The 12,004-nt window shown below is 35.0% G+C and overlaps 1 protein-coding gene across 1 annotated transcript; it reads right to left on the reverse strand.

The window, feature by feature from the left end:
• Positions 1–2,728: 2,728 nt before the first annotated feature.
• LOC147390851 (Rhodanese/Cell cycle control phosphatase superfamily protein) lies at positions 2,729–5,970 on the reverse strand. The gene is made up of 6 exons (XM_086459893.1): positions 5,614–5,970; positions 5,462–5,508; positions 4,364–4,456; positions 3,986–4,124; positions 3,773–3,875; positions 2,729–3,141 (listed from the first exon to the last, which is right to left on the reverse strand). The coding sequence occupies exons 1-6, from the start codon at positions 5,816–5,818 to the stop codon at positions 3,024–3,026; spliced, it is 705 nt and encodes a 234-aa protein (XP_086316019.1). The 5' UTR covers positions 5,819–5,970; the 3' UTR covers positions 2,729–3,023.
• Positions 5,971–12,004: the final 6,034 nt, after the last annotated feature.

The raw sequence follows: 12,004 nt of genomic DNA on the forward strand, positions 1-12,004 counted from the left end.
CAAATCATAATGTGCAAAAAGGCTATATTTGATGGCCCAAGTCCGTCAACTTTCATAAAATTTGACAAATCAAGACGTCAAATTTTTCATTGTAAAAGTTTTTTTCAATGAACCAAAACCGTTAAATTAATGGAGGATGGGAGAAATTTGATGGCTCTAAGCCATCGAATTGGGGATCATCAAAAATTTCAACGGCCATAGACCGTCAAAATTTGCTTTCTAAAATTTGTGGACTTTGGCCCGTTGAATCTTTTTGTCAAAATTTTCAGTTTTCACATGGTGAATGTCTTACTTATTTCTCAAGTCCAGTTGAGGAATACTTCTACCTAATTTAAACACATTCGCAGAATGAGCACAGCGAATATTAATGAAGATGTTGAGATGGATAAATTACAATATTAGAAAGATTTTTTTGTTGGAAATGAGTACATTTGAGTGAGTATAGGAATGGCTCTGATAAGAGACAACAAAATAAGGAAAAACCAATTGACATGTTTTGAACATTACAACAAATTAAAGACCAATGACAGCAATAATGAGAATGACTGCTTCTGTTTGTGTCATTTATTTGCACCCTTTTCTCTTGTAATGAAACCTTGGCCTCACTTTCCTTGTCACTCTATCAAGGTATCGTCTAAAAAACGAGTGTCGGTGCATTTTTGACTTGTAATATGTGCTAAACCCAACTGATGTCTAACAATATGTTGAATTGTAGTAAGAAATTGATGCTGTTCACAATGGAAATAATCAGTGGCACAAATTTGCCTCCACGATATGTTGAGATGCATGGATGAGTGGAAAGACAGATAAAATTAGAAATGAATGCATTTGGAAAAATATAAGAGTAGCCTCAATAGGCAATAATTTGGAAGAAATTTAGCTGAGATGATTTGAGCTTGTTCAATGAAGGTCAATTACAATCCAAGTTAAAAGAAATAGTCAAGTTGAAGATCCTAAAAGAGTGACAGAAAGACCGAAAAGAACGTGAATGAAAGTAGTGACAGCAAATATAAACCCAGTCTTCAATAATAGAAGATTTGACTTAGGACAGAGTAGAATGGAAGAACACCCCAAATCTTTGTGATAAGGCTTTGTTGCTATTGTAACTTAAAATAAATGGGTCTGATCAGTCATCCAAGAAGGAACTGAAGGCTTGTCAACACGTAATGGTTATGACAAACTGAATTTTAGACGTTAAGTTTTCTTTTAGAGCTCCACATATACATTAGTTTCTCCTATAACTTAAATCAAAAAGAAATTTCAAGGTACAAAAATTGTTCATTCCTATATATTACTAAAGATTTTGTATGGTGGAAGCTTAACTTATTTGATTTAAGTTGAGGAGGAAATGAAAATGGATCCAATTAATGTTGAACAGTTGAATACCTTGTGTATTGAATCTACTTATGGACCTTTTGCACTCTTTGTGGCATCTTTAGTTCATTTCTCTTTCCTTTTGCCTATCCAAAGGACTTGTTTGTGAGCTTTTTTTTCTTTACTTTTCTTATTTTTTTAGGCAAGTGTGATCAGTGGTCAGTAATTAGTAGGTGAAAACAGGTTTTGAACCCAAGTCATGGTATCAACACCTCACAGACATTAACCAACTTAGTAAGCTGGTTATGAACTATAATTCATCGTTTTGATGAATATTTAGGGTGAATTACCTCTGCCTGTCGTGCGAAAGCGCGCAACAAATAAAATGAACAATGAGCAAGAAATTGAATGCAAAAAACAAATAGAAAAAAAATAGAAAACAGAAGACACGATTTACATGGTTCGGCAAGATGCCTACGTCCACGGGCAGCAATGATCAATCTACTATCTTCAACGAGATTCTACAAAGTTCTTTTTAGAAACCCTTGTCCCCTATTACACTCCTTCGACTCTCTCTCTAGCGGCTCTCTTACACATTGAGAATGAACCCTAAAAATACCTTTATATACTTAGGGTTACAAAGAATAGAAAATGAGTCGGATCAAACATGTCGTTAACGGATCATTACGAAATCTGATTGAATTCATGACAATTCTCCAACACTGCCCACATAAATGTATTGTGTCTTATGTGCATGTGTGTGTGTGTGTGTGCGCGCTTGCTTGCTTGTGTAAGGTGAGAATGAGGAGGGTGGGGGTAGGGAGGGGGAGGGATTTCTCATGTCAAATTGATGTTGAACAGTTAAATAACTTGTTTACTCAATCTACTTATAGACCTTATGTACTCTTATTTTGTCTTTAATTATTGCATTTTTTTTCTTTTTCTTTTGCCTGTCCAAGGATTTGTTTGTATGCTTAATATGGCTATCACACACAGTTTGATGATTAAAGACTCGAGATTATGGTGCAATACGTTTGCTCACTTAATGTATGTATGTGTGTGTTCTTTGTACACTACGATGCCTAGTTATAGATACTGATATTGACACTAGTATGAGAAATAGGGGCAATAACCGATCAAAAAAAAAAAAGAAATAGGGACACTACTTCTTGTTTCTCCTGAAATCCAGGACATGTGTATGGAGAAAAGCATTTAATCTAATATCTTGCTTATATATATATTTTTTAAATCTATTTTAGGTTAACTCATTATTTCCCTACTTACATTATGTCAAGCGTTGCTCAACTTCTAATATTGTGAAGTTTATTACATTAAGACTTGCTATAATATACGATTCACACATTTTTCGTAAGTAAACAAATTGTTAGGGAGTTCAGAAAATAACTTAACAGAATACAAGGAAATGAGGAAATTGTAACATACAAGTATCATAGTACATAGTAGACTGGCAAATGCAAGAAAACAAGATAAGAAAATGGAGTTTCACACCACTATGAACATACATGTTAGTCACTCAACTCAAAATTATAGTCATTTTCAAGGTTACATCACACCCATCATATTTAATTGGACATGGACTCCCAAGCATGATTGAAACCAGTGGAGTAGGGTAATGCAGAGCAGCTGTAGTGGGCCAAAAAAAAACGTCTAGTTTTCATAAAAGCACCATTGAGTCTGATCTAGAAACCTCACTCGTCCTCTGCAACTGTTGGTAGTCCTTCTTTAAACCATGTGTAAAGCCCGCCTTCTAAGTGGTAAACATTCAAGTACCCATTGAGGACAAGCAAGTATGCTGCTATCAGAGACCTGCACGAAGTGGCATAAGAAAAGAATGATGTCTCCAAGTGATGTAACAAGCAAGTTGGAAGAGAAGTGGTGTGTGTTATGTTTTGTGGAGCTTGATGGTACTGGTCATTAAGGAGGTACTATTAATCAAGCCACACACGTTGTCGATCGAGCTCGACACTGAGCTCCCCCCCCCCCCCCCACACACCCACCCCACACTCGGAAGGTGGGAGTTCGAGGGCAGAGCCCTGAAAGAAATTTTCCCTACGGTATTTTCATATTTTCACTGATATTAAACTCTAGTTAGGTTTTTGTTAGGGGTATATATTTCTATTTTCGGTTAAAGGGTATAACTTGTAACTGTGAATTTTCTATTTATAGTGGAATCTGAGGACGTATCTCAATCTTAAGGAAACCATGTAAAAATCTCTGTGTTTTGTGTGCGATTGCATCTTACTTTACTTTTATTGTTCTTGGATCGATTTCTCTACACTGCCTATATGCTAACATATTCAGCTCTCTATTCCTTTATCCTCCTGCACTGGACAACTTTGGGGGACTAGTCATATTTTGAGCCTTCTTTACCTCTTTAACATTCTTCTAAGCATTTCATGGGACTAAAGGGAGATGGAGCGAAAGAGGGGAATACCACCTTGATTGTTGGCCTTCAGGAAGATTTTGTGACGGTTTCATCGTTCCTCCAGATGTGCAAGCCACTATTACTTTCGAGTTCTTATCAAGTTTTGACTCCACACCTGTTTAGTATACACCGACATCCAGTTGATCCCAAATTGAGAAACTAGGAAATTCTTAAATGTAGATAAAAATTGAAGCATAATGAGAAGATAGTATACAAGTTGCATACTTTGCATGAACTCGGGGTTTTCTTCTGTGCCAGCGAAGATTCCAAAGAAAGCAAATGCAGCACGACGAGCTATATCCCATGCTGTCCATTCCTTTATAAGTCTATAGATTTGCACGTTAATTGCACCGGGCGGATGAGCCTACATGCATGAATATCTTATAGTCTTGAATACTTCGATGATACATAACAGTAATTTGAATTCAGTAACTGTTTAAGATGTGAAAATTTTGAACGGTAGATATCTAATCTTCAACACAAGTAACAAATTAGAGTTATTGAAAATTTGTGAACTAAAAAAAGCTGACCCTGGCATCTTATCAATGGTAATGAATTGAAGTATTTTGCTAGTTTCAGTAGGACAGATAGAAATTAACTAACCTCTTTGAACTCGGCCTCGGGGCGAACATCAAGAATCACAAAATTATTCTCGTTCTGAAGGCGCAACGCTTCCTTCACATCCACACTCCGTACCTGCAAATATGGGATGATGCTTTAATGGAAGAAAAGCTGACTAAATCCTCACTAAGTCGACTCTTTCTTACACCTAAACAAAATTCCCTTTATTTGACCAATCTGTGAACACCTCAAAGTTTTGACTCCTGAAATTTTTCGATGAACGTTGTATTGGGTCAAAATACTTTCTCTAATACACTGGATAAGGTCTTGAATCTTCTCCAAAAAATCGTGCCCAAGGTCATTGTTGATGGGGTATATATAGTCTCTGTAAGGTCCCTCCCAAGGTACGGCTTCTATCCCCTCCTTTGGCATTTTCCAACTCGATAATGCCATGTCGCACTTCCCATTCGCAACTTCAGACGAGGTATCCTACATGGTTTTCATTCCACATGGCGTCCAGCGTGGTATTCCCTATACATGGCCTGACAAGTGCCACATGTCCATTGAAGGAAAGACGTGGCGTTTTCCCCATTACACTCAAGTTACATCATCTACAAACATATTAACAGAAGACCTGGCTTTGGACAAAGTGGAATGGAGAAACAGGATTCATTTGGCCGACCTCAAATCTTTGGGATAACTCTTTGTTGGTGTTATGTTGTTTTAATAAGATTCCCATCAATATAGGATGAATCCATTTAGAAAAAGAAAAACAGCAATGAAGATCACATATGCATGAGTTTGGGTTTAAAGCTATATCCATTAGGCCATTAAACACAATTGTGATGTTTTTTTTTTTTTTCTTCCAAGTAACATCTTTGTTAATTTTCTATCAGACCTATACAATCCTTCTGAATGTTTATTGATCATCATGTTTAATGAATTGGACTAATAAGAAGATTCTTCTACACATCATCTGATCTCTATAGTTTGATCTGAACTATGGATTGATTTTCAAACTAGTAATTTTATCTCTAATATTCAACTCTATAGGCAAAGTAGGCAATTAACATACTAACCTATATCCAATTCTGGTTTAAGTTTTCTAAAATCTAAACACTTAAGAGAAAGAAATAGTACCCTTTTCTGTAGCAGAACCTCTCTCTTGGTTTTCCAATCTTCTTCAGCTATTCAATCAAATTAAAAAACAAAAAATTGATAAAAATTAAAATAAAAAAAAAAAAAAAAACAAACAAGAACCCACTTCATCAAAATTGAAAAAAAAAAGTTACCTGGTGATTTTGCAGGTTTTGTTGCTGCACATCGGATTTTAATAGAGGCCGAGCGCGATAAAAATTTCACGTTCGAAGATCGAAACACAGTGTCTGTCGAGTAATGGAAAATTGGGTTAGAGCTTGAAGATTGAATGATTGATGGGGAGAGAAAACAAGTAGTAGAAGGTGAAGAATATGAGATGGTTGTAATTAAAGCAACCATATTTCTTCAAGGATTTGATCAGATTCTATGAGAAAAAATAAAAATAAAGCTAAGTTTAAGAAAGAAAAAAAAATTAAGTACAAAGGGCTAAGTTGATTGAGTGTTCTTCAACCTTCTTCTTCTGTTTGTTCTGTTGTTGAGTGGGTCATGGAGAAGTGGATTTTTGGGTGTTATTAGAATCTGAATTTGTGGTGGTAGTTGAAAGTTGTTTTAAACGGATTTCTTTCCTGTTTTGTCCTCATTTGTACTCTCATCCCCATAATTTGGATTTTGGATTTCGGATTTGGATCATAGTGCGGGTCCTGTATTCCGGACCCCATTCCCAGGCTTCTTTACCCAATACCCATATACTCTTAGGAGGACACATTGACCTAGGATTGTCAATGGATCGGATCAGATCCGAAATCCAATTCATTCTAAGTCAATAACTATGGGTTTGGATCAAGGATTTTGGTTTCAATAGGACCCAATACAATAATGTATCGATCCAATAACTTATCGGATTGGTTCTGGATCAACTATCTTTCAATCTGATTGGCACCCATCCAATAATGTGTTTGAAATGTATAAATGAGATCCATATCTATATTTAATATTTTATTTAGACATATGGTGTATGCTCTATTTTATATATACTTCTACTAAATTAGAGGCAAATTGGATTGGATAAGGATCAATTCGAAAATATTGATTTTTAGGATTGAACTCTAAATAATACATCCAATTGGGTCGGGGTCGTGTATGAGTCTAATAAATTCCTTATTGCATGGGTACCAATTTGATCCGAACCCAATTGTTGATTTGTAATAATTGGATTCGAGTCTGAGCTTTTTGAACAAGATCATTTATGAAAATGATTTTGAAAATCATTGGAGTCATCTTGGTATCATTCATGAACAAGATGTCAAAATTGGGATTTTGGATTTTGTTTGGCTCATTAGTGATGGAGAATTTTGGATATTTTTCTGAAATAGGTATAAGGTATTAGATTATGGCTTTTTGAGTGTTTATCCAAAATGGGCCTTTATCTCTGAAATGTCTTGGAAGTGTTTGGTAATGTTTTTTCGCTTAATGGTTTTTAGCATAATCATTCTAAAAACAAAATCAATTTTAATTAGAATAATGATTGAACGACCCTTTAGTTGATATTAAAGTGTCTGAAATGGGGTTTTGAAATCAAAATGCCTAAGGCTGTGTTTGGATTGAGAGAAATGGAGAGAAGAGAAGAGAAGGGAAGAGAAAATAAATGAGTTTCTCTCCATTTCTCTTATTTGGATTGTTAAGTAGGGAGAGAAGAGAAAAGAATTGAAAAGAAGAGGAGAGAAAAAAAAATGTGAGTCTTCTTTTTCTCCAAAAGTGGAGAGAAGAGAAGAGAAATGGAGAGAAACCCTTTTAAAATATTTTATAATTCCAACTCTGCCCCTATATCTCTTTTTAAGGTATTTCAAAATTCTACATTGTCCCAAGTTCTCTCTTGTCACTCCAAACATGATGGAGAGAAATTGAATTTCTTTTCTCTTCCCTTCTCTTCTCTTGATGAGTTTCTCTTCTCTCCATTTCTTTCAATCCAAACATAACCCAAAGTGTAGCTTGGGAAAAAAGGATTTCTCTAAGTGTGGTTTGTAAAATTTGGATGATACAAGTCCAAACTTGTACCAATGGCATATTATAGTAACTGAGCTGACACGAGAAACATTCCACCTATTTGGAAAATCAAACACAAAGGAAATGTTTCTAACAATACCCTTCAAAAATATTTTGATGAATCAGTTTTATTGATTTTTTTCGTTGAAATACACTTCAAAATTAAATTATTAAATCAAAATTTAATTGTCACGATTCGGTCAAGGATAAGCCTAATCCTATATTTTATAATGGATGAATCTAATATCGCCAATTTTGTTGGGGTTTCGCTAAATTACCCTAATCTTTATTAGAAAGCAGCTATTGGCATCCCAACTTTTACTTTATTACATTCTAAGTAAAAATAAATGAATGGTTGAGAATAAGTAAAAGTTGGGGTGCCAATAAAAACTCCCTCAATTTGTTTTTTTTTTTTTTTTTTTTGACTAGATATCTATTTGGGACCAACTAGTGATACACCCACCCACTACCAATTACAACCCAACACTTAAAAATTTTCCATTTGCACTACATTTGGATGATCACATGCCAAAAATAATTAAAAAAGAAATTATATATATATAGGGAATGCAAACGCCCAAGACCTCGTAGGGAGGTTAATATTATCTAATATTTTTTTCAACAATACCCCTCATTTGTTTTGTCTTTTAGTAAAAAAAACAAAGATATATTAGCCTTTTACATAATAAATATATTTATTATGTCATTAATAAATGCATTTATTATGTTGGTATTAATTGTCAAAATATTTACTACAAAAAAAAAAAAAAAAAATTTAATTCAAAATACTTAAATGTTTATAGTATTTATTTTGTAGACAAGTATTTATTATATAAAAGACTAATACACCATTGTCTTTCTCATTAAAAGATAAAACGTAGAACGGTATTATTGAAAAAAATGTGTTGGACAATGCTAACATCCCTATGAAGTATTGGACGTTAGCATTTCTCTCTCTATATATAACTTTGTCAATCATACCCACAAAAATTATTGCTGGTTCAATAATTTTTGGAAGGAATAATTTGTTGTTTCTAAATCATATTTACGAAGTTGCACGTTTCGAAATCATTTTACAAGAAATACGTTAGTTGATAAGGTCCCAATAATTTGACTTTGGGACCGTAATTTTTCGGATTCTATCACATTTTAAATGTTAGTTCCCATAAATAATTGTAAAATTAAATTATTTATTCAAATTAATAAAGCTAATAATATATTATTGCTAATTGCAGATAAATAAAGCGCATGTGGAAGTTATCAAATCACGAAACAAAGACGGTTACAATGTGCGAGCAAAAAGGAAGCATCCAACAAAATCTCGAGGAATTCGGCCGCCACGTCACCGCGCCTCAGTGATCTCGAGGAATTTGTCCTTGAGATTTGTACAGAAGTTTCCAAATGCTTCGGTGGTTGTAACAGAATGGTTCTTTCGAAGTAAATCATCCGAAAAATCAACTTAATGACCCGATTACAAATGTTATAAATTGGAGGGTTGATTTCAGATAATGGGTCCCTCTTCTCTTCTTCTGTAATTTTTCATTTTCTCTTTGTAATTCTCTGAAATTTTCTCTGATTTCTTAATTTTTGAAAGAGAACTCTTGATTGTAGTGAGAACATCAAGAGTGATCTCATCTTGAGTACTTGTTTGTAATTCTTTTGGGAGTTATTAAAAAAGGATTAAAGTGCAGCATATTCTTCACCCATCTTCTCCTTTCTTTTATTATTTTCTGCAATTATAATCTTTGCAATGATCGGCTAAACTCTCATTAAAGAAGTCAAGAATGTCAGAGCAAGTTCACTCTTTTAATGTTGTTTTGATTCGTTATTTATGTTTTACATGTTAATTATGTGAATCTCTTCATGATAAGATCATCTAACTTATACTTCTATTTCAAGCTTTGATGAGTGTTACTTAGATAAGCTCAAAAACACTCATGTTCTATGATGAATGAAAGCATAAGTCGGATAATCTTGCCTAAATCAGAGATCTTCATGGAGACTTTTGGGTTCCAATCAATGGTTACATCGAATCATCTTGCGATCCACGAGCAATGACTTGCTACGTGGATTGAATCATATTTAGAATTAATTAGCATTTTGGATGACTTGCAATAGTAGACTTGAATTCTTTAAGCCTCTTTCTTATATTTTCAATCTCTATTTTCTGTTTTGATTCCAATTTACAAGTTGAGTTTCATTTTATTTGTGCAACAAATCTGTTTTGTTTTTAAAGAATCTGTCTTAAAACTCTATTTTGATTTTTAACCGAATGAACATTTGAATCCCAACTGTCCCTGTGAAACGAATTCGACTTACCCAAAGTCCATATTTTATATTTTAATTTTTGCAATTTACAACAAGCATTACAACATATCAAAATGGAGCCGCTGTCGGGGATAGCGAGTTGATTCATTTTCAGTTCGGAAAGAGTCCGGAACAGTTTTCAAAACAGAACCGAACTTGTTTTGTTTGAAACAAAAGCTAAACGAACATAAAAAAATTTCAAAAAATTCTCATTACAATCCTCAGGATATCAGAAAGCAATTCCAATTTGAAAAATCAATTTTCATCAAAATCTTACCGTTCAGCGGTAACCCCCTAGTACTCTACGATGACATGGCAATATTTTTTGTTGATTTTTGTTGGGCAAGTTTCTGACATCATGGAAATTGTAATGGACATATTGGTTTTTTCCTTAGCATTCTGATTTGTATAATTTTGTTATTTTCAGGTGAAGGACTTGACGGATTTCAACGAAAGGCGACACGTGGAACTTTTATCCACCCAAATTGATTCCCTCACCAAGAAGATCAGCAACTTCGAATTTTTTTTGCATTTTATTTTTCTTAGAAAATAATTTGTATTAGGAACTTGAATTTGTATTAAATTTTTAATTGTATCTGAGAGGGCTCGGATTGTAATAGATTTAGGGAAAGACGATAGTAGGACGAATCTATCTCAGCCCCTCAAGTTCGTACACCAAATTTGGTGTTGGTGGCCCGAGTCGACTCAGCTCGATCATCCCCTATCTAAAACGGGAGGTAAAATTTTGAAACATTCACACATATCTTGCTAGTTAGTTTCTATATTGCTTTTGAGTGACTAATCTGTACACCTTGGATTCGCACATAGTAATAAGGGCACCCTTACGAGGATGGCACCATAAGATAAGAATCGGATTTCATCACCGATATCTTGCCCTTCTAGGAAAATTAAATTCACAGCCATTAATTAATTAAAATTTGATTAGATTTGACTCTAGGTTCCATCGAGCTCATTAAGCAAAGCTAATCAAAAGTTGTACCAACTGCACTTCTTGATCGTAAACAATGCCTAAGTGCAATCCTGCCCCGTAGTACTACGTGTATTCGGGGGATAGGCACACATCTATTCTAGACGAGAGGTGATCTAAGAGTGCCATTGCTCAGCATCGTGCACCACCTCTCCCCTAGAGATTAAACTGGCTATTCCGATTTCAGAGATTTGAGTTGGAGGCTTTGATTAATCCTTTGAACCAGTTAGGAACTATCTAGTCGTAAGCACCCAGTTCTCACGTGTGAATTTCTCCCTCTTATTGTGTGCAATTCTATAGTGTATGTTACGTAGGAGATCTCAGAAAACTCCCATTGTATTTGATCCAGAGATCACAAAGTCTCATCCACTACCTAAGGTTAGACGAGAAATCAACACCGTTCTCACTCCACTAGTCTCAGAAATGGATCCACATCCACTTCTACCTCATCACATCCATGAGGATCAACGAACACTTAATGAGTTGTTCGCACCTATTACTGCCAACCCTCTGTCGTGTATAGCTTTACCTGCCGCTAATGTAGCACAATTTGAAATTCGAGCAGCCACCATCAATATACTGCCCAAATTCCACGATTTTGAGAGCAAACAATCGTACAATCACCTCAATAAATTCTTGACCTTATGCCAGACATTTAAAAATGGTCACCTCGAATATGAGAATGTCAAGCTTAGATTATTCCCTCTCTCTCTCTCTCGAAGACTATGCTGCGATTTGGTTAAACTCATTGGCCTCCAACTCTATCACTATGTGGGATGAGTTGTCGAGAAAATTCATGGCCAAATTCTTTCCAATAGCGAAGACGGAACAATTCAAAAATGCCATTTGAAACTTCAAGGGAAGACCGGATGAAGAGTTCTCCCAGACTTAAGAAAGGTTCAATAACCTTCTTGTCAAGTGTCCGCATCATAGGATAGACAAAGCCCAATTAGTTAATTTTTTTTATCGTGGTCTCCCAACAGCCCAACGTATTCTTCTCGAGTCTATGCATCAGGGTAAATTCATGAATCAAACTCCTAATCAAGTATATGAATTCTTAGTCGAGTTGGCTGGGAATGCTTGAAATTGGAGCACAAACATAGGGGATTTTGATAGAGGAGATTTAGGAGCCAAGAAGTCGGGCATGTATGAGGTTAAGTCCGATCCCGATCTCAAGAATGTCATGAATAGCTTTGTGAGTAGTCTACAGAGTCTCAATAAAAAGTTTGATACCTTTAGTGTCAAAT

The sequence above is a fragment of the Akebia trifoliata genome, chromosome 11, assembly GCF_017979445.1.
Source record: "Akebia trifoliata isolate Shusen 1 chromosome 11, ASM1797944v1, whole genome shotgun sequence".
Lineage (NCBI taxonomy): Eukaryota > Viridiplantae > Streptophyta > Magnoliopsida > Ranunculales > Lardizabalaceae > Akebia > Akebia trifoliata.